General features: G+C 48.0%; 1 protein-coding gene across 2 annotated transcripts in view; it reads left to right on the plus strand.

Annotated features, from left to right (window-relative positions):
- Positions 1-18,690, plus strand: part of IFT43 (intraflagellar transport 43) — a 60,062-nt gene extending 41,372 nt beyond the window's left edge. For both annotated transcript variants that reach the window (XM_084631728.1, XM_084631729.1), the window contains 4 exons: positions 13,269-13,341; positions 14,792-14,867; positions 16,282-16,344; positions 17,159-18,690. In XM_084631728.1, coding sequence (XP_084487854.1) covers positions 13,269-13,341; positions 14,792-14,867; positions 16,282-16,344; positions 17,159-17,278 — 332 coding nt within the window. In that variant the 3' untranslated portion in view covers positions 17,279-18,690. The remainder of the gene's footprint in view (positions 1-13,268; positions 13,342-14,791; positions 14,868-16,281; positions 16,345-17,158) is intronic.
- Positions 18,691-23,444: the final 4,754 nt, after the last annotated feature.

The following is a 23,444-nucleotide window of genomic DNA, read 5'->3' on the forward strand; positions in this document are numbered from 1 at the left end:
TAGCATAAAAGAAATGTATTTTGTCTTGTTTTTCCAGCGTAACATGAAGAGGATGAAATAGAATCAGATACGCTTGCTCCCAAACATACTTCCACAGGACTGCTCTGAGAAGCCACTTTCCCTGTCACATTAATGCTCTAAAGCAAAATCACTCATCTCTAGCATTATTGAGGAGGGTTTTGTATTTCTGAACTCCCCCCATCCCTCCCCCTGTGCCTCATGCCCTTCTAGGCTGTAGCCCTGCCAGTGCCTTAATACTTTTTAGAAGGGGAAAAAAATGAACGGGGATGTGGAGAGAAGCCTTTGAAAGGAGAAAAGTGGAAATCTCCAGGAACTGAAGCAGGCACAGAGTTCAGACAGGAGTGTCTGTAGGTTGGTAGCTGTATGATGATCATGGCTGAATGTTTCCTCCACAGAGAGAGATCTTTGGCAGTTTGAGCCTCCGAGATCAGTGCCCTGCTAATGCCAGCTGTACAGTAGCACAGTCTCCAGTAGCACAGTCTTAATCCTGGTCTCCAAGTTCCTGGTGCTTCTATTGCCAGTGACCAATCTGGTTGTCCAAAGGTCATAGGTGCATAGATTATAAGGTCAGAAGGGATCATTAGATCATCTTCTAGTCTGACCTCCTGTATAACACAGGCCATATAATTTCACTCAGCTCCCTCTGTATTATGTCCAGTAACTTGTCGGACAATGCCGTATTGCCCCCTATAACACAACATCATTGCAGCACTTCTATCCTCTCCCTCAACCATCCCAAGGAAGATGTTTGCAATGATGATTCCAAACTGGGAAGATACTGTATGTCAGCAGCAACACCGCACAAGGTGGCGGTTGCACTGGATTCCAGCCTGCCCGAGTCACACCATGGTGAGCATCTGGGAAAACAAATGCCACAACCTGGTTACAGTGGTAGGGACTGGTGCTGTTCTCCGGGGCTTTCCTGGCTCAAGAGCCTGAGTGGCCACTTTCTCTACTATCCAGCCCTTTGTCTAGTTGATAATCACTTTGTAGCTTGGAAGGCTGAGAAAAAACAAAACCATTTGCTCTTGTTCTCCACTAATATGGTTGTCTCTGTAAAGCTACTATTTGGCTTTTCAGTGTCAGGTTGCCACTGAGACCTTTCTATGACTTGGGGTTAGAAGGCCCCTTTATTATTGTGACTTTTCACAGCAGCTAGCCCATGTGGTACCACCATCATAGACTCTCACCATGGTTCTCAGAGAGATGGTCTCTTGTACTGTTTTTCCTTAGTTTCTTCTCTCAGCTTTCCAGGGCCACACCCCAACAGTCATGGTAGCTACCTGATTCTCTTCAGCCCTCTGCTTTCATCCTCCCCACTGGCGACAGGTATGGCTCCTGATCAGTCATCAGATTGACAGCAGGTCCGGTACGATCCTGTGGAATGCATTCCAGTCAAATGGAGTGGCCAGAGGTCCAGAGAGCTATTCTTTGCCCACTCTGCTTGCTTGCTTGCTGCTCTCACCTTCCAAGAGGCTTTGAGCTTGTGTTCAGTAGAAGCTGCCTCTGCTCCTTGTTCCTTGTGGTTTTTTTAAGCCTGTTGCTTTCCACTTTTCTTTTTCTTATTTTCCATTTTTTTCCATTTAGAGGGGGAAAAATATTTATCAGATTGAGATGCGCTAATTAAAGCCATTTTCTGGTATTTGGTTAATGGAGTGTTTGATGTCTCTCTGACAAGACCATGAAATGCACGGAGCGTCCACAGGGACGGAATTTGCTGAACACGGCGCTTTGTAAATGAGGGGACACAGTGTCGCAGCAGCTCATGAATATGAAACGCCCATGATGCTACCTCGGTGGACTTGGGAACACAGATGAATCCTGTCATGTGCTAAATGAGACCAATTTCTTTCACTTAACTTCATCTTCAATCAGACCTTCTTCCATTTGCCTGTTTAAAATTCCCCAAACGTGATGCAGAAGGTAAAAGCATTCAGTAAAATAAAGTTTTGCAGCAGCAGAGAAATTATAATTATCCCTGGTTTAAGTTGCATGCTCATAACATGTAAAATTAAGTTAGTTTCTGTCATTCTTTAAGTGAGGAGCCTGTAATTCTGTGCGTTGAGGATAAACAAACCTGTTTTGAAGGGGTCAGCTTGCCCCCAAAGCTGCCATACTCTGGGTAGTCTTCACTCTGTAGTCTCAGTCGCAGCAAAGGTGTGCATAGCATTTTGTGGTCACTGAAGATGCCTGCATTGCTGCTGTGCGGAGCTTGCATTCTGAACTGGCCACTGAAAATGTCACGTGACTAGGGGGAGAAAATCCTCATTAAGCATGAATTGCGAGATTTTTAGTGTGACTCTCAGCACTTGGAGTTGTGATTCCAGAGAGAATGGCTGTGCAGCTCTAGGGGGCCTACATTAAAAGGGGAGGGTTAGTGGCTGTAAAAGATGTAGTTTAACTGAATCAGTGTTGACACTGGACTGGCACCAAGGAGACAGGGCTTCCAATCTCAGCTCTGCCTGACCTGTCTGGCCTTGGGCAATCCACGTCTCCTCTCTGAATTTGTTTTTCCCCCATCCACTTTGTCTTGTCAATTTAGCCTGTAAACGCTTTGGAGCAGGGACTGCCTTACTGGGTGTTTGTACAGCACCTAGCACAGTGGGGCCTCGGTCTCATTTGGGGCCTCTAGGTGCTGCTGTAATACAAATAACAAGCTGGTGTGACTTGCATGTGGAGGAGGAAGGTGCAGCAGGAAAAGCAACGGCCAGGAGTGTGAAGGCTGTAAGGTAAAGTGGGTTCTTACCCCTCCTAGCAGTTGCTTTTCCTGCCTCTACCTCTCCGTCTATCTCCTCTGCAGATCAGTTACCTGTGTAAGAGGCAGAAAGGCAGATGGTCACAGGTACCCAGCCTGGACTACGGCCATCACTAGTGTCTCTTGTTTGTTATATCTTAAAAAGCACTCTCCCCTGCTAATCATTCAAGTACCCAGTCTGAGTAAGCATGTGTCCTCCTTCCCTTCCGAACTCCTACTTTCTTACACCAACTTGCCTCACCATAACTTAGATGCAATGATCTTTAGGGTCTGGATTGTTTCTTATTCTTTTGTGACCAGTGCCTAGCCCACTGCCAGCCCTGACCAGCCTGGGGTCTCTGATGCTCTTGTCATAGAGATAATAATACACTTTATTAGCTATTAACAAGACCTCTACATTTGGTCTAGGAAATTATAACTTAGCTGTTAACTATCACTTGGGGCTAGTGCCACAGTAGTTCTGGGTTTGATGAGCTTAGTTTGAATTGCCTCCAAGAGAGAGCTCCTGGCTCCTTGGGAAACTTAAAATCAGACTAGATGTAGGTGTGGAGAATAGACCACAGGAAACAGTTCTGTGTTGGCCAGCATGGGGCTCAAATATTTATTTTCCATCTCTGCCTTGTTTGATTCCTGGGCCCAGGCTGGCATGGTCTGAGGAAGAGGATGCCAAGGGAAAGTGCTTTATGTTACTATTTGATCCCCTTTAACCAAACTGGGGTCTGAAGAGGAGTCCCATCTAGGTTTCCTTAAGGTCACTCTGGGAGCATGGGGGGCCTTGAGTTGTTTTCCCTGACTTCCAGAAACCCATTTCTTCTGTTTTCTGTCTGTAAAACATTACCCAACGTATGCCTCTTCCACTCCTCTTCCTCTTTCTTCACTGATTTTACCAGAAGGAAAACTGGGTGTATTTTAACTGGGGAAGAATGAGTGCTCCTTTTAAGAGCAGGGTACAGTCGAACATTCTCCATGGTATCACAAAACTGATACCAGAGGAACTCTGGTGGAGGCTGTGGTTGAGGGCGGACCTGCATGAGTTACACTAAAGGGGCCCAGAGTCTAGTTGGGAGACCAAGTGCTAAGAGATGACTTGTACCTAATTTTATTATTATTCTTTGTTTGTTTTTGTTGTTGGTAATTGGCATTTGATTTTACATTATCTTTATGCTCTGAGTTCTGGGCCTGGGAGGGAAGGGTGTGCTATAGGGGGAGGGAAATCCCCTGCTGGAGCAATTCTATCTGGGCTGTAACATGGCTAGTGTGGTCTCCACCCAGCTGCAAAGACTTGTCTGCAATATTTTATTGAAATTGGCAGATGTTAGAGATCAGGAAACTGCCCTTCCTTCTAAAACACAGCTATGCATTGTGAATCTGTTTGTTTCCAGATTGTGGTGCCGTTCTTTGTTCTCTGTTTCATTTTACAATGTGCAGGCCCTTCAGCAGCATCATTGCAATGATGATGTTTTTGTGTTTGATAAGATGTTCCCAATTCCCATATGCACATGCTGGAATGCGATTCCCAGCTGCTCTTCAATGTGTATAGACGTTATGAAGCCATGTACGAGGCTCATATGCAAAGGCCCTGATTTCAGATAGATTATAATGTAGACAGAAAATTTTACAACAAGATTCCATATGGAAAAATCAAAGTTAATTGATTTGGTGGAAAAGATCTGAAATATAGACACTCTGTAGGAGGCAGGACCCAGAGAATCAGGGATAGCTGAGAGAGACCAGGATGATATGGGCAATACACAGATTTGCAGCTGCTGAAATAAGGCCACTGCAGTTTCTGGCTGTGTGCGCATGGGTCCTGCATTGTAAGACAGAGAGGACATAGTCCTGCAAAGATTTACTAACGTGCTTAACTTAACATGTGAGTAATTTCACTGAAGGTGATGTGAATGCTAAAAGATAGCATGTGTTGGCAGTCATAGCACAGCCATGGGGTGGAACTGGAATATTGCAATAACTTCTCAGCAGTGTTACCAGAAAGATATTGGGAAAACTGTAGTAAGATCTGAGAAGAGCAACAAAAATGATCAGGAGGGAGGATGGCTTGAGTAAAAAAGATGCTTGGCTAACTGATGGCAAAGGCAATGCTGTGATGGTTTACAAATATGCAAAGAGTGTGAACAGAAAGTAGGGAGCAGAATTATTTAGAGTGGCACAACAGGGATGGGGCAGGAGAGGAGGAAATTACAAGTAATGGGTTGAAATTTAAAATTTTTTTTATGCTGAATAGCATTTAAATATGGCCAGTGGGATGTGTTAGCCTGGGAGCTGGGAATGCCCCATAGTATAGGACATTTCAAGGTAAACTGGACATGACTCTACATGGCATACAATAGGGAACAATACTGCATTGGTCACCATAGGATGGGCTGGTGGGAAACTAATAGAGCACTTCCATTTATGTCTAAATTCTACTGTCTACGATTCTCTCAAAGTACCTACGTGGTGTTAGAGCCTTGAATTCCTTGAGAGAGAGAGTTTCTACCGGTAAATTCACTGGTTTTCCGTAGCCTATTTTTTTGAGAATGCTGTGTGGCTGCAATGCTCGGTAAGGGTTCATTCCACTCCAGTTGCAGCCTGTGGGAGTCTTTCCATGGAATTCATTGGAAGCTGGATTTGGCCCTGTGTCAGCAAGTCTAGCAGCAGGATATCCAGTTTGTAAAACTCTAGGATCCTGCAGGGTGAAAGATCCATCATTGAGCTGGGTCTGACATTTGTGGCCCATCTGCAAGAAAAAGGGAGCAACAAAGCCCAAAGGAATCCAAGAGAGCGAGACCCAACCGGAGAAGGAATCAAAATAATTAATGAATGGGGAAGCTAGGCTGTTGGTTAGCTGATAGAGGGAGGGATCCTGCAGGGGTTCAAACACCCTCAAATCCATTGGAGTCAAAGAGGAATGAGGACACTCAACTCCTTGCAGAACTGGATCCTTTCTGCATGTGACACCAAGAGTGCTGCTCAGTAGAGGAGTGTAGAAATGCTCCCAGTTAGTTTTACATTAATTTCTATTAACAGAGGAACATTTTGTCATCAGTGTAACATCCAGTTCCAGTCTCTACCTATAGATTTGTGTGTATCTTCGCAAATGTCTCTAGCAAAGAATAGGCTAACTTTCAAACATCTTTGAAAGCCTCCAGCTCCCCTTAACCACTGAACTGCTGAGCAGCACTTCAGACAATCCGAGAAATTAGAGACCCAAAAGACCCTCCAGGTTTCATCTAGTCTGGCCATCCCCTTGCTTCTGCCCATGCAGGAATGTTCCCTAATCCCTACAGTCACTCTCCAGGCTCTTGCCAAGTCCTGCTTTTAAATGACTCCAGCCATGGGAATCTCACATTTTCTGATGGGCAGTTAGAGATGTCCCCTTAGTCCATTTTGCCTGTGATTCAACAAAACTTCTTTTCTGTGCTCAGCTTCATCTCTTTACTTGTAAGCTAATCCCCGCAAACCAGCCTACACAATTTGTCTCTTCCTTACTCTTTGCCCCTTATCCACAATGACTCTGCCCCCCATAGCTATCACTGGGCTGAGCCCTACATATTCAGCTCTTATAATCTCTCCCTCTAAATCAGTCACTCCGTCAGCTGAATCGCTTTTGTTCTTTTGTCCCTTCATTGCACTTTGCCAGCAGCTGGGAGCCCCTGCTGGGAAGAATCAGTGCAATGGCAGCTTCCGCTGTGAGAGCGGTCAGGGCTCTGCAGCGAGCAGAACAGTAACAGGCCATTGTCAAATGGCGCAGTGACTCAGTGCTATGGAATTGCCAGCCTTTGCCTTCCTCTGTCTCAGGGATGGATCAGGCCAAGTTGCTACAGTTTCCCTGCGAAGGTCTTTATGAAGTTTGCTGCAGCCAGAAAGCTGTTCCATAGGCATCTATTTGTTGGGTGTTTGGGGAGCTGGATGGCACGGCTCTGCTGAGATCATCCAAGCTGTCACTGCCTCTCGCTGCAGCCTCCATCCTTCTCAGCCCTTTCAGCAGGCAGCCAATTAGAGAGAAATCCCACTGTGTGGCTAGCTCCAAACAGCCATCTCGCCAAGGCCTGGGCTGACCCAGGCTCTGCTGCAGATGGGCCAGCGCTGTCTCCTCTGGCCGGGGAAGGGGAGCTGGGGGAGCTTGTAGCGATGCGGAGTGGACATGAGGCAGGAGCAGTGCCATTTGGAGCTGTGGGAGGCTGCACAGCACTGACAGGAGGCAGGAGGAGGAAGCTGCTCAAGAAGGCCTGGTCTTGAGCCCCAAACTCTTCAGGTGGGGCTGTCTCTCCAGCTCCTGAATATTCATCTCAGCCTGGGCTGCAAAAAGGGTAGAGCTAGAAATAGCCAACTGCTGCATTCCAACACTATAGCAGCAGTGCTACAGATGGAGCCAGGAGCAGCCTGATTGCTCTAGCCCCTGGCATGCCTGCTTCATTCAGATGCCAACTGGGTGAAGAATCTCCAGAGAGCGGAGCCATTCAGCTCCCCAGCTCCAGGGAACAGGGGCCCCTGGAGCAGTCTTCTGGAAAACCATAGGGACACTACACTAAGGGCTTGGCTACACTTGCGAGTTACAGCGCAATAAAGGAGCCCCAGGCACACTAGCTCACTACCTGTCCACACTGGCAAGGCACATAGAGCGCTCTGACTCCGCGGCTACAGCATTGCTGGTACTCCACCTCGGCGAGTGGAATAACGTTTGCTGCGCGCCCGCTGGAGTGCCGTGGCGCCAATGTGGACGCCCTGGTCCTATAGTGCGCTCTGAGCGGCCTCCAGAAGTGTCCCACAATGCCTGTTCTAGCCACTCTGGTAATCACTTTGAACTCCACTCCCCTGCCTCAGATGACCAACTGTCAGACCCGCCCTTTAAATTCTCTGGGAATTTTGAAAATCCCCTTCCTGTTTGCTCAGCAAGGGGTGGAGTGCTCTCAGCGAATCTTTCCAGGTGACCATGCCTCCATGCGCCAGGTGATCCCTGGTATGGAGCAATAGCGAGGTGCTGGACCTCATCAGTGTCATCAGAGAGGAAGCTGTCCAGTCCCAGCTGCGCTCCAGTCATAGGAATTACAATACGTTTGGGCAGATATCAAGGGACATGATGGAAAGAGGCCATGACCAGGACGCACTGCAGTGCAGGGTTAAAGTGAAGGAGCTGCGGAATGCCTACTGCAAAGCCCGCGAGGCAAACAGCTGCTCCGATGCTGCCCCTGCGACCTGCCATTTCTAGAAAAAGCTGGACGCAATACTTGGAGGCGACCCCACCTCCACTCCGAGTACCACCATGGACACTTCAGAGCCCAGTTCAACAAGGCAGGAGGAGGAGGAGCAAAGCGGGAGCGAGGGTTCTGAGGCGGAGGAAGACACCCCAGTATCCCTAGATGCATGCAGCCAGGAGCTGTTCTCAAGCCAGGAGGAAGGTAGCCAGTCATGGCAGCCGGTGCTTGGGGAAGGACAAACACCAGAGGAGGTTCCCGGTAAGCGGCTTTTATTTTAGGAAGGAAGTTATTCGGTGTGGGCTCTTGGGGTGAGGAGGGTTAGGGTTGCATGCATGCCTAGATGCGGAATAGGGCATTGATGTGCTCTCTCACATTGCAGTAATCGGCCTCAGTGATCTCTTCAAAGGTCTCAGCCAGAACTTGGGCAATGCGCTTGCGCAGGTTTCTTGGGAGAGCCACTGTGTTCCTTGTCCCAGTAAGGCTAACCTGTCCACGGCACTGTGCTGTGAGGGGCGGGGGGACCATTGCTGCACACAGGCAAGCGGCATATGGGCCATGGCGGAATCCGCATTACAGTAGAAGACTCTCCCTAGCTTCCTAGGTCACCCTCAGCAGCGAGAGATCTTCCAGGATGAACTCCTGTGGAAAATGTGTAGACAGTGTTCAGGATGGGGGCCCCCTGCCACTGTTGGCTCTGCCCAAGGCACAGAAACCCAGAGGACAGTGAAACAATCAGTCACGCTTGACCCTGTGCTTACTCACCATTTTGGGGCTCCTGTGGATTAAGTGCACTCGTTTTGGGATGGGCAAATTATGCTATTGTGTAGACTGTGCTTGTCCTTAAGTACAGGGGAATGATTGCTCTGTCTGGTGTGAACAATGCTGTCTCTGTTAACTGTTGCATTTTGCCTTTACAGATGCAACCTTGAGATCTCAGCCGTCCGTGTTATCACTGGCCGAAAGACTCCAAAGAATCAGAAAGAGGCCACGTAGAAGCAAGGAAGACATGTTGCATGAAGTAATGCAGCATTCAAGTAATGAAAATTGAAAAGTGCAGGAGTGGCGGGACAGTGAAAGGAGGATCTGCCAGCAGAATGAGAAGTGCTGGCACAAAAGTGTGGTGCTCCGGCAGCAAAGTACGGATCAACTGATAAGCATAATGGCGCGCCAAGCGGACTCAATCCAGGCGCTCATAGCCATGCAGGCAGAGCACTACCGCACCCGCAGCCCTTGTCCCAAAACTCTTTCCCTCGTGCCCCCATGTCACCTCCAACCCACTTTCCCCAACATCCAGGTTCTTACCACCACCAGCTGCCTCCAGCACCTTTAGCTTCACCACCCAGCCCTGAAAACTACAACCCTTACCCTCTGCACTCAACCCCCAATCACCATGCAGTATAGCCATCCTGAAGTGCAGCACTCATTGCACAGAACTCCAGACAGGAAGGCTGAGTATGATAACAGGACATACGCAAATCTGTGATTGTACCGTTCCCGACCCCACCCTCTTGCCCTTTCTGTTTTCCAAGCACTTGTATTTCTTTTCAATAAATGGATTTATTGGCTTTGAACACATTCTTTATTATTGCATAAAGTAAAAGATAGCTTAGCCCAGGAAAGAAACAGGCACTGCAAGTCAGCGTAGCAAAAACAGATTCCTACTAACTTTGGAACCACTGCACTTCACTCCCGTGCAGGGCACCAGACATTACTGGTGGCTTTCAGCCTCAAATTGCTCCCTCAAGGCATCCCTAATCCTTACAGCCCTGCGCTGGGCCCCTCTAATAGCCCTGCTCTCTGGTTGTTCAAATTCAGCCTCCAGGTGTTGAACCTCCGAGTTCCATGTCTGAGTGAATCGTTCACCCTTCCCTTCACAAATGTTATGGAGGGTACAGCATGCGGATATAACCATGGGGATGCTATCATAGGCCAGGTCCAGCTTCCCATACAGAGAGCGCCAGCAGCCCTTTAAATGGCCAAAAGCACACTCCACAGTCATTCTGCACCGGCTCAGCCTGTTGTTGAACCGCTCCTTGCTGCTGTCAAGGCTCCCTGTGTAGGGTTTCATGAGCCACTGCATTAAAGGCTAAGCGGGGTCTCCAAGGATCACGATGGGCATTTCGACTTCCCCTACGGTGATCTGTGGGCTTGTGGCTTCTGGTCTGGGAAAAAAATCCTGGCTTGCAGCTTCCTGAACAGGCCAGTGTTCCAAAAGATGCGTGCGTAATGCACCTTTCCAGGCCAGCCTGCGTTAATGTCAACGAAGCACCCACGGTGATCCACAAGCGTCTGGAGAACCATAGAGAAATACCCCTTCCGATTAACTTGGAGGCTAGGTGGGCTGGTGCCAGAATTGGAATATGTGTGCCATCTATTGCCCCTCCGCAGTTAGGGAAACCCATTTGTGGAAAGCCATCTACAACGTCATGCACGTTACCCAGAGTCATGGTTCTTCTGAGCAGGATGCGATTAATGGCCCTACAAACTTGCATCAACACAATTCCCTCGGTCGACTTCCCCACTCCAAACTGGTTAGCGACCGATCAGTAGCTGTCTGGAGTTGCCAGCTTCCAGATTGCAATAGCCACCCGCTTCTCCACCGTCAGGGCAGCTCTCAATCTCGTGTCCTTGCGCCGCAGGGTGGGGGCGAGCACCTCACACAGTCCCATGAAAGTGGCTTTTCTCATCCAAAAGTTCTGCAGCCGCTGCTCGTCATCCCAGACTTGCATGATGATGTAATCCCATCACTCAGTGCTTGTTTCCCGAGCCCAAAAGCAGCGTTCCACGGTGGTGAGCATGTCCATGAATGCCACAAGCAAACTCGTGTTGTATGCGTTACTCTAGTCGATATTGTCAGAGCCCTCACTGTCACTTTGGATCATAAGGAATAATTCAACTGCCAAATGTGACGTGCTGCCAAGACTCATCAGCATACTCCTCAGCAATTTGGGCTCTGTTCCCACAGACCGAGAGGGAAGACAGAGTGCACCGTACAAAAAGTTGAAAAATGGCGCCAAATGTGGACAGAAGCACAGGGATTGCTGGGATGCAAACCGATGCATTGGGACAGGACCCAGAATGCCCCGCACCTCCACCCCCTTCCCACAAGCCACAGCACCAGAATGGGAAGAGGTGCTCTGTGGGATAGCTGCCATTAATGCACTGCTCTCAATGCCGCTGCATGTGCCGCAAATGTGGCCACGCCAGAGCACTTGTTCCTGTCAGTGTGGACAGACTGCAGCACTTTCCCTACTGCGCTCTCCGAAGGCGGGTTTAACTCAAAACGCTCTACATCTGCAAGTGTAGCCATGCCCTAAAGCCTGGTCTACACTACCACGGTAAATCGATCTAATTATGCAACTTCAGTTACGTGAATAACATAACTGAAGTCGATGTAGTTAGATCCCCTTTGGCGGTGGCTACACTGCGCTGTGTTGACGGGAGACATTCTCCCATCAACTTCCCTTATGCTTCTCAGGGAGGTGGAGTACAGAAATAGATGGGAGAGTGCTCTCCCGTCGATTTAGCGTGTCTTCAGCAGACCCGCTAAATCGACACTCGCTGCATGTCTACACTTACTGGTAGATCGACACTGCTGCAATCGATGCAGCGAGTGTCAATTTAGCAGGTCTGGTGAAGACATGCGAAATCAATGGGAGAACATGTTTTGCTCCTATACCCACCTTCCCCCACCTGCTCACTCCTTATATCCCCAGGAATATGCCTCAGAGAAAGGCAGCTCACCTTCTCTAAGGAGCATTTGTTTGCACCCAGGCTTTTCGGCACCCCTTCTCTGTCCCTCTTCCTTTCTCCTTTCCCTTCCCTCCCAGCTGGAGTAGCTGTGACCCTAGTCCAGGGAGTGGGCTGGAGACAGACCCATAGGATAGGCTAACTTCAGCAGACTCACATTCAAAATCATAAATAGGTTCCAACTCACTGTGTCTGCCAGGTCACCTTGGGATTATTTCTTACCTGAGTTTATATAAAGCTAGGTGAACACTGCAGTAGACTATCTGCAACAGGAAGTTTTCTATGCTGTTCAACCTGACATCCTCTCTTTTGGCCCCTTCCCCATTTCACCTCCAGCAGTGCAGTCTAGGTGTGGTCAGTGCTGGAGCACTTCAGTGAGGTTCATACCTCAAGCTCTCTTGTCTGGATTCTGGGCTCCTGGGAGCAGGGAGGGTCTAGTACAGGGCTGAACATACTGACAGCCCTTAACTAACTACTGTTGGCTAGGCATCTGGCAACTCTGGTATGCTTTGCCCTCTGTTCAAATTATTTTGGGCTGAGCGCATCTCTTTACCTGATTGTGGGGTGCATCTCATGGCAGGGCCTGCAGCAGGATGCACCATAGTCACTGGCATCCTGGGCTACAATCAAACAAAACCTTGTCCGTCTGTGTTTTGCTGTCATGTCCTTGCCCTCGCTGGGCGTGGGAGCCCCTCCTGATGAAATAGAGAGACTACATCCAACATGCTGACCAGCCTCCTTTGCAAACACCCTGAGCCCAGACTTCAATGGGAGATGGGATCTGGGGAGAGAGAGTACTGGAAATGCTCAAAAGAAGGACAGAGAAACCCAGGGAAGAGCCTGAAAGTGGTTACAGATGAAGGGTTAATTGCTTCTGAGAGACAGAAGGGGACAAACGCCAGAGAAGTCAAGCTCCAGGGATCAGAACGAGATTTGCAGCTGCAGCATGAGACACATCCAGAGAATTTTGCCCTTTGGGAGGGGGAATCCACTGTGAAACTTCTTTATTTTTGGCATTTGGGGCTTCATTAAACATTTTCACCCTTAATTTAAATGACAGTTTTCTGAGGGAAATCTGATATTTTTCATCTCTAATAAAATGTGAACCTGAGCTGGACAAATAGTGATTCTTGAGTGAAGGGAATTCTTGCCCTGCTTATGGGATGATGGCAAGCATGCAGCAGGTCCGTGTTTGAGGCTTGCAGCAGCCAGCAAGAACTCAAACCTCATAAGGTTCAAGGTTATTCCAAATGGAGAATCCATGACCGTTGAGCAAGTCCTAATGCAGCACAAATTTGCTTCCCTCTTTGGATTTATCTTGCCTCCAGGTTTCAGAGCTTTATTGGCTTGTTTTATTATTAAACTATATGCTTTTTTAATCATTGCAAATAACCTACCATTGTTTTCCTGTCATGAGGGCTGTGAATGCATTTACACCCCATGTAGCATGGGAGGGTGGGATTTCTGACTTCTCTCTCTCCCAAGTGGGAGGAAAGCTCAGTATTCCGTTGTCTTCATGCTGCTTCTGCCTCTTCCTGTTGCAGATATTCCAGTGATCCCGGACTTGGAGGAAGTACAGGAAGAAGATCTCGCCATGCAAGTGGCAGCTCCACCCAGGTAACAGCACAGCCACATGACCACAAGTCTAGAGTCACTGCCCATAGCTGGGGATCAGCAGTGAGAAATGGCTGCTGAAATTAAACCCTGCATTACCTTGTGTTCTGCAGAGATCAGTGGCTGTCCCATTCAGTAGGATTTGATGCCATGTATTATGATAGTGAGTCTCCAGGATAGTGAGGCTCCAGTGTGTTGTTTCCAAATACACAAAGAAAGTAATTACAGCATATTCTATATACATACAAAAATATTTCAAAAGAACATGATTGATATTGCAGCGTGAAACCTTCAAAAGTTAGGAAATGCCCAATTTAAGGTTGCCTGTGCAACTTTGTGCATATGTATTATCACACACACTTTACTTACATGATCATAAATTATTTCCCCCCATGTGATGTCTGCCTCATTCAAGTGCCTAGTTAATCTGTATAGTGCAAATCCTATTGGTTAAAAGTGATAGTCAAAGTAGTTCTGGATTTATCTCAAAGGTGACCAGCAAAGGGAAAAAATTAACCTTTTTTTTTTTTTTTCATTTTATCTTAGAAGTATCAGGAAATGGCAAGTCTGCTCTTTCCTGTTTTGTTGAAGTGATTTCTTGGATAATATGAACTGGGAGCTTTTATGGCCCTTAATTGTAGAGAAAGGGTGCCTGAATCCTGAACAAAGATGCCTTTTCTCCCAAATGTTTACTGGGCATTGAAATTAAATAGCTGTTACCGAAAACAAATTTAAAACACTTTTAACAGTTTGACTAAAAATCACTCTGTTTCTCAATTATATTTTACTTCCTTGTTTTATATCATGTTATGATCCTATCAGTTCCCTGAACATCCATGGAGTCTTCCAGAGTAGAAAAGACCCACATTTCTCATGTAAGACAACAAGCAGAAATAAAATTGCTACAGGTCTTCTTTATATTGTGACATCACACAGAAGGAAAAGAGAGCACAATACCCTTCCTTCTCCTTTTTTTCTTTGCGATTCACCTTTTAAAAAAACTGTATTTCATAACTATGACTTTAAAGCAGCCAGGAAAACTCAGAGACCCCTAGTATACTGGAAGCTGCATGGTAGGGCTGGTTAGGAGCCAGGAGGTGGAACAATCAAACAGCTTTTCTCCTAAACAGCTAATCCAATATTTGCTGTTAGGCTTCCTACAACTACAGCATCTACCGCTCAGAGGATGGCAGGTTCTGGGGCTTCCCTCACATTCATGGTCCATTAAATAATAATACTCCATGTCTAAATCATTGTTCTATCTGGTATAGAAACAGCACTCGAGAGGCTTGTGCCCAGAATCCTGTCCACCCATGTATTTCTTTTCTCTTGGGAGACATGGGCACTCAAGTTGGATGCTCCCAGACTCCCATCCATGTGTCACTGCTCCCTAGAGGAGCATGCGCTGTTCCCACACTTAGCTAGTTTTGTTTCTTACCCCTCCCTCTTGCAGTATCCAGGTGAACAGAGTGCTGACATTCCGTGACCTGGACAATGACCTCATGAAGTATGCTGCCTTCCAAACCTTGGTGAGTGGGTGCCTTTATATATAGTGGCCAGCATAACCCCCTCTACACCTCCGTCATGTCCTCCTCCAGAAAAACAGAGATACTTGGGTACAGTGCCCATTGCTCTGGTGGAGCCCCTACTGTGCCTCTGACACTGGATACAAACGTCTCCTTGGCACGTTTGCTTGGAGTCCACTTGGAAATCGTACTCCGATGGCCATTTATTTACAGTCAGAACATCCTTGAGTTTTCCCTCAAGTTTTCTGTTGGTCCAGTAAAAGATATTATTTCACCCACCTTGTCTCTCTAACATCCTGGGACCAACACGGCTCCAGCAATACTGCATATGTCCCTAGAACACATTTCCTACCCATGTTTCACCATGCTCTGCCCCTTTCTCTGGTCCTGGGACACACACAGGACTGCTCCTCCTCCCTCAGCTAGGGTCATCCAGGGTGCTGTCCTTTCGTGTGGTGCCTGAGGCACATGTAACCCTGCCCCTAGTGTCTGAGCTGCTGGCTTTGGGTATAGGAGTTCTTCATGCTGCTGTAGACCAAAGAGTCTTTTTCAAGCAGGAAGGAAGTTTCCAAAGCTGTTCCTGAGAGGCACAAACCCAAATGGTGACAGGCCATGATTTCCTGTTTCCTTGGGGAGTGCCATATTGCCAGCCCTAAGAATCCAACCCCAAAATCATGAGGTTTTTTAATTCTGACATTGTTTTTGGTCTGGCTGCTGGTTTTTGAATTCCCTCTTCTCGCCCTGCAGTGTTTGTGTGACACAGACACAAAATGCGTACACATAGAAATGCAGGTCCTGACTCCCTTGTGCATCTGCTGGGCAATACTCCCCTCTCGTCCCCTCCAGCTACACTCACTGGTTCACATAGCCCCTTTGCTGTGTCCCAGCAGCCTCCCCTGGCTGGTGCCTGTAGCTGGCACCTGTCTCCAGTCAGCAGCAGAGTGGGCTTCCCCAGACTCTTAATTTAATTTAACTCTCCCGGGCTGCGGTGGAGGATGGTGGGAGATTTTGTTGTTTCTGGGCTCTGCCCCACTCAGAGCTCATGGGGTCCCACAGAGGTGCAGGCAGCTGCTATGGGATGTCTGCAGGCTAGCTCCCTAGAGTGGCTGAAGGGAGAAACTGCAGCCAGCTCAGGTAAAATTCCTGCACCCCCAATTCAGCCAGAAATCACAGCAGTTGTGATTGCACTGTGAGTGTTGCAACACTGGGATTGGTCTCACATGCTTCTTCCCCTCCCACTGAGCTGTCCACATCCAGTCACCATGTGCTACTCCTGTCCCATAAGAAGCCATTTGTCCCCAAGGAGGCAAGAATGCAGCTGTCACCAGCAACATCCTCTTCCTGGCTAAGGTGCGGGGTCCCTTTTCTCTGTGCCTGGTCTGTTGGAGTAAGTCTGTGACCTGCTGTGTGTTCACAGGATGGAGAGATTGACCTGAAGCTTCTCACCAAGGTTCTGGCCCCAGAACAGGAAGTACGAGAGGTGAGCCCGTCTTGAGGCAGAAACTAGTAGAGCTGCTTGCGTGGGCCTGCAAGGTTCTCAGTCAGGCTGTACATGGCCTTATTAATGGGGGAGGGGGACAGACTTGTCTCAGTGGGATAAAGTCTGAAGGGATTTTGGATTTTAGAGGTTTCTGGGGCCCAGAATGTGATACTCTTAGTGTGCCAGAGCTTGTGGCACTACTTCCAACTGGGCCCTCCTGTGCAAAAGAGCTGACAAAGGAATTATTGGGGACTGTCTCTGACCTGGGCTCGGGGCTCCTGACACACTCAACGTTCTATGAAATTCTGCATCTAAGAGCCACGGCTAGCTCCAGCTCCACTGAGGGGCAAAGACAGACAGGAGAACAGGGGGAGCCCAAGTCTGGAACAACAGGTCAGGACAGAGGAGCACCAGCAGAACTGGGGGAAGCCCAGGACTGAAATGGCAGGGTTTCTGCAGGTTAGGACTGAGCTGCATTGGGAGAGTTGTGTAGGGATGGAGATTTCACAGACCCTCTCTGCACTGTGCCTGGTTCAATCTATAACTTGCTTTTTTTGGTGAATTTTAAAAACACAACCCAACTTGTCAAAATCTATAAATTGTGGCAGGGATTGAAACCACCTTTTTCCTGGGATTTCTAGTGCTCCTAATGGAATCTAGGGCCCTGCCCTAATGCCCCCTCTATGCACATAGTGGTAGATCTCTGAGGCTGCTACAGCATCTCTTTAGGGCGGCTCGCCTGGCCAGCCTGACCATTTAGCAGCATTCAGGGACCTGTAGCAATTCAGAATTTTTTTTTCTTTTCTCTTGATAGGAGGATGTCTGCTGGGACTGGGACCATCTGTACATGGAGGTGTCTTCAGAACTCGTGACTGAGTGGGACCTGGGACAGTCTGAGAGAGATGAGCCCTTGGGTCAGCCGAAGAACATCTGAGCTCTGGCCAGCTCAGCACACAGGCTCAGACAGCTACAAATAGTTAGCACTAGTTGTTTTTTTTTTTTTTTTTATCAACTCGTGTATTTGAGAAAATATTCCAGATCTGAAAGTAAAGGAGGTGGGAGCATGACAGGAAAGTGGGCTTGACTCCCAGGTATTTTGTAACAAGAATATTTATTTGTTCTCAAAATGCCACACTGAATAATTTCAAATACAAAAAAGCATTTGTGTTTAAACAATCGCTTCCATTTCGCTAGCTCTTTATCCCAAGATGTTTTACAAGTTACTGTAGGGATCTTGTCTGCTGCTGCTGCAGTGCACCCTGTTCTGGAGTGGAAACATGGCAGCTATTTAACAGCCACACTGCACAAAGGGTAGGACAGGAAATTAAGAAGAACGTGGCTTCCTCTTGAGGCTGGCTGCAAAGGGAGTTTAAGTTGAATTTGCCCAGGACACTGAGGTTACCATCCTTCTCTCACAATAGATGCCACTAGTGGTCCAGACCTCAGTTTTATATCCCATCCAGAGGTAATACCTCCAGCAACCCACTGTCCTTTAGCCCTGTGCTTGGAATAATAGCTCTTTATTGAGTCAGAGGGAAGAGCATCACCTACTAAACTGTCAGCATTACTTCTTGCAGCATCTGCTTTTTTTCCCCTGTGGTCTCCCAGAGCTAACCCTACTTAGCTTGTCAACACAGAGGAAAGCATAGCGTGAGCTGAGATGGTTTAAGATGATAGGTATCTTGTAAAGAAAATGCTGTTTATACCACACATGTGAAAGTGCCAGGCCAGCTGCTGTGATACATACACCCTGCTTGGTATTTCTTTAGTACCTGGCATCTCTCTTTCAGTGCTACCTAGAAAAATCCATTTAGCTATTTTTAATGCATCCATCCCCATAGTATCAGTGGTCATTGTTTGCAGGGAGCTAGTTACCCTCTAGAGCTTTGTGCTGCTGGAGCTTCTGACAGTGATTTCTCCCATGTGGAGCAAGTGTAAACACTCTTCTGTGTGGTGCAGATGGCTGGGGGAGGATGCTGCTGCTGGCTTTGTTAGCAGGCTTTGTGCTTGGATAGTATATCTTCATCGTGCTCTATTCTTACTGCTGTGCTAAGAGCACAACAGGTCCAGTTACCCCTCTGAATGCAGCATACGCTAAATCATAACATCAGGGCCCACTGAGAGATGGTGCTGGAAGCAAAAGAGGAGCAGGATTGAGCCCTGCACCATGGCCTTAGGGGTGAAGGGCATGGTGGTATCTTGGAAAATGGTGCTACTGCACCACGGGCTTGGGGTGGGAATAGCAGAATGGCTGATTCCTGAAAAATGAAGCTGGCATAAATGCTTCACTGGGCAGAGTCTTTTTCCAGCTATCGGTGATGGTTGCAATAAAATGGATCCTCAGAACCCTTGGGGCTTCAAAACTCTTCATGTGTGTAATTGGGGAGACCTCCATACACACTCTGATGGTGATTCCAATGTGTGGAGGAGCCACTGGGCTTTAGGAAACTGAAGTATTAACCTACATAGAAATTGCTCCCCCTGCACTGCTGGTGCACACACAACTGCAATATCCACCCACACTCAGGCTTTGAGGCCAGCTTCCAAAATCTCTGGGCTTTTGACCATGGGCAACAAGGTGACCTTACTGTGAAAGCGACTATGAGTAGAAAAGAGAGTTGCTTAAGCTCTGAAGATGACAGCGGTGCCCTTGCCCCTTCTCACAGACTCACTCAAACTCAGGGAGATGTTAATTTTTTTAATCAAGAAGTCTCACAAATGACTGAGAAATTGGGGTGGGGGAAGGGAGGGAGATTGGGAGTGCCCATATGCACACAACAGGCAAACGTTTGGAGGATGAGGCCAAACTCTTTGCTAGAGTGGAGAAGCCTGTTTTGTATGAGCTGTTCCTCACCCAGACTTCCCAGCTGTACCACCTTCTCTCTCTGTGTTTCAATGAGGCCCACACAGGCTTGTTGGCCAGAGAGAACACAGGGTGCTTCCCACATCCCACTGGAAAACTTTGGTTTAAAATTCAGCAAAACAAAGCAGCTCAGAAGATCAGATATACACCTTGGAAGATGGAGGGGGAAGACCTGCCTCCCTCCCCCAGAGATTTAAACACAGAGAAGAGTGTCTTTCCTTTTAATTATAAGCTGTAGGACTTACTGGTTTTGGGGTCCCCTCTCCTGTCCATGTAAGAGCAGACTCTAGCGTACACCACTCCTCTGCTGAGCTGATAGCCCACTGCTGCTATCTGCCATCCCTGGATCCCAGCATCTCTGAAACCTGAAGGATATGTATCTATACCTCAGCCCTAGGAATGAAAAGGGAAGGTTCTGGAATGGACTCCACGCAGGCATCCCAGTGCCCTCCACTGAGGCATGTGTCTCTGCAACATGCAGACTGCTGTACTCCCCTAAGTTGTCCCCCTGTGTCTCCAACCCTAAACTGCTGTAGCAGAAAAACAACCCAAACTGAAAGACAAAAATGATGAAGGGGGGGAGGGGAGGGGAGAACAAGCACAGCAAGGGAGTGGACATGCTGTGTTGCTGATACCTTCCACAGCTGGAAGACTGGGCCTCAGATCTTCAGACACTGTCACAAAGAACTGTGGGTCTCCACTCCTAGCAGTTTGTTGTCCACATCACAAAACCACTCCACAGTTTGTGATGGTTGGAGTAGCTAAAATTGCCCCAAGACTAGGGCACATAGGCAGGAAGAACTGTGAATCTGAATTACCTGGTTGCGTGGGGTGAAGCTAGGCCTGCAATATTAGGTTATTATGCTTCTCTGGGGGGATGGGACCAACATCACAAGGACTCATAAGGATTTCTGAGGGTTTTGTGCTTCTGCCATATGCAAGGGCGTGAAGCAGCTGCCCAGCAGGCACAGGTCTGGCTTGCTTGGTGCAGAGGTTTTTCTCTCTCTCACTCCCTCCCACCGCAGGGGAGCACTCCCCTGACTTCAGAGTGAGAGACTGAAAGTTGCACCCAAAGCTGCATCCCCTGTATGGTTCCCATGTTGAGTGACTGAGGACAAGCCTTTCATTTTGCTGACTATGTTGTTCCTGTGTAATATGGACCCTGCGCTCACTCGGTGCAGGCATCATTTTAGGTGGGGGGGAGGTACATCTCCCTCCCAGGCTGAAGGCCGGGTGGGAGAGCCAGTGCTATGTTTTTCCCTCAGAATGTTCAGCCCCCAGTACTCAGTGAGGGCTGCGGTGCAGACGCTGGCCTAGAGGTTGCTCTGATCTTTCTGGGCTGGCAGCATCCCGCTTGCCAGTTCAACTCCCAGGCCAAAAAATGGGGAGCCAAGCTGGTCTGCGAGGAGCTGACAGGCCTCCAGAGAAGAGCCAGGCCTGAGAAGATGTCAAGTGGGGAGGAGAGGAAGTGGGAGACACTGGCTAAAGGGGGCAGAGGGAGTACTGGGGGGCTCTGGAGGGGAGAATGGGTGGTCTGGGTGAGGAGGTTTGGGGACAGAGGGAAAAGAAAAGGCCCCTCTGGAAGGGGGGAGGAGGATGTTTGGGAAGGAGGGACAAGGGGGCGGCGAGGAGACTCAGGGCATTTCAAAGGTTAGAGGAAGGGAGACTTTGAGGGGGGAAGTTTGTGGGGGGGGTTGGAGAGGGTCCAGGGAGACTGGGTTACTTGGGGTGAGGAAGAGAGTGAGGCAGGACTGGGCTGGGGGTGAGGGCAGCTGGAGAGAGCCTGGAGAAGGGAAAGGCAGGCCAGGAGCGAGGTGCGGGAGGGAGGGGAGAGGTTTGGAGACCAGGTGGGAGAGTGAGGGATGGGAGGAGGGTGAACATTTTGGGAGAAGTGGGAGAGAGATGGGAGTTTGGAGGACTGGGAGGGTCTCACTGGAGAGGTAGGAAAGATGGGGAGGGAGGAGCGTGTGAAGGGAAAGAATTAAGGGGTTTACAGGAAGGGAGCAGAAAGGTGTTTGGAGTCAGAGTGGGGAATTCAGAAGTGTGATGTAGCCACTTTATGCTAGCAGAGCTGTGTGCACCAGCCTGAAGTTGGCCCTGTGGAATTCCCTCAGAGGAGGGAGCCTCCCTGGGAAGTACAGAGCTGTCTGCTCCCTCCCCAGAGCCTCTGACACAGGAGTTCTGGGGTTAGAGGGGTGTGGCCAGGGCCATCCTATGCCCTGGCTATTCCCTGGCTGCTGACTGGCCCATAGGAGTCCTGGATAGCTGGGTACGGTTTTACTGTACAGCATGTTTGAAAAGTCATAGATTCACATATCTTAAGGCAAGAAGAGACAACCGTGCTCATTGACCGCCTGCATAATACAGGCCTGCTGGAGCCCAGTGATGGATGGTTGAGCTAGAGCCATGTCTTGTACAATCTTGATTCAAAGACTGCTAGTGGTGGAGAACCTACTACATCCCTAGGTAAGTTATTCCAATGGTTAATTATCCACAATGTTACTAATTTTTGCTATATTTCATGATTGAATTTTTCTAGCTTCAGCCTCCAACCATTGGATCTTGTTATGCTTTTGTCTGCCTGAGTAAAAGCATGTCTGATATCCCCTCCCTGTTTTAGATATTTATACAGTATAGGCTGTTATCAAGTTGTCCTTTTACCCTCCTTCAGTGAGCCAAATAGATTGAGCCCTGTTTTCATACCTCTCTGATTCCTTTCCGCAGTTGGGAAAGGGAGCTGGGATTGTCTGACCACAGTCCTTCAGTCAGCATGTTGTTCCTGTCTTTCACAATCCTATTTTGGTTGCATTGCAACACCTGAAATGTGACTGAGAACTGCTGCTTCTCCTTCCACGGGGCGGTGCTGTCATAGGATGAACTGCTCATTACTGTATTAAGACAAGTGGAAATAATGCAGTGTGTTTGAAGGCCAGGGCTGGCCCGTTCTTGGCTGGACTGGAATGTACCCAGGTATGCTGGCTGGGACAGAGCTGCATTGTGAGCTCTGATTTGTAAAACACTCTGTGAAAAGTATCTATCCATGTTGAAAAGTTTGAAGCAAAATGTTCTTTGTAACTGATCTGGGTGGCACCAGCCTCAGGTGATTTCTATTCCCACTAGCATTGAGTCTACTTCTCAGAAGCATCAGCCCAACCTACACCAGGGAGATAGAATCAGTACCACAGATTGATGCTTAACTGAGGACATTGCAGTTGTCCTGGTGAAATAGAGAATAGGTCTCTGCATTCTTCTATTCACTTCCCTCCAAGAAACTCAACATGCTTCATGCACACGGATGAATAAAGCTGCCCAACTTTCTCAGGAGGTAGGACAGTATTGCTACCCTCATTTTACAGATAAAGAAACTGAGGCACGGAAAGGGGAAATGACATGCCGAAGGTCACACAATGACACAGTGGCAGAATTGGGATTAGAATCCAGAGTCCTTAGCTCTAAGATGGAGACTGCACACCCTCTCAGAGCAGAGAATTGAATCCAGAAGTGTTGAGTCCCAGTCCCTCACGTGACCCTAGAGATTACACTTTTAATGCAGTGATCTGACATGGCTGGTGTCCTGATCACTACTTGTTCTTTTCTGCTGCCTACATGACTGGAGGAAAGCTGAACACCTGTCCAAGTGTATCATAAAGAGCTAGGTTAGTATAGTGAGTCAGTTATTGATGCCTCATTCTATCTGGTTTTACTGGGACTCTGCCCAGATGTAAGAATCTATCCACACATATCCAATTGCAGGATCAGGATCCAATAGACAGAGGAAACAGTGAGATTGACTGTAGACAAAGTGATTCAAATGCACAAGAAAAACTGAATTGTAATTTCTTCCAGTTCTAGGGATCTTAGGTGTCACTTGTAACTATAGCAGGTACAATATTAGTAGGTGGAAATTAGCCATTTGAGTAGATTATAATTTGCCATTGAGGAGGACTTGGTGGTAGAGACCATACAGGTGGTGCCGTAAAATAAATAATCTTGATAATTAAAGATGAAAATTAGGCATTAAAGTAGATTATCCAGAAACTTTCCATACAGAAGTCTATTTGCCAGATAGGAGCTTCTTAAAGGGACTCTGCTCAGCTGCTTTATTAAATGAGACAAAGTGACAGAGGGAGGAAGGGGAAAGCTGCTATGTTAATCAGTTGGAAAGGTACTGCTGTTTCTGTCGCTGGAGTGTCTCAGGGAAAGCGGAATTAATTCATCACATATGCTCTTAGCATCT

Source organism: Lepidochelys olivacea (assembly GCF_965140295.1).
Source record: "Lepidochelys olivacea isolate rLepOli2 genome assembly, chromosome: 6".
Lineage (NCBI taxonomy): Eukaryota > Metazoa > Chordata > Testudines > Cheloniidae > Lepidochelys > Lepidochelys olivacea.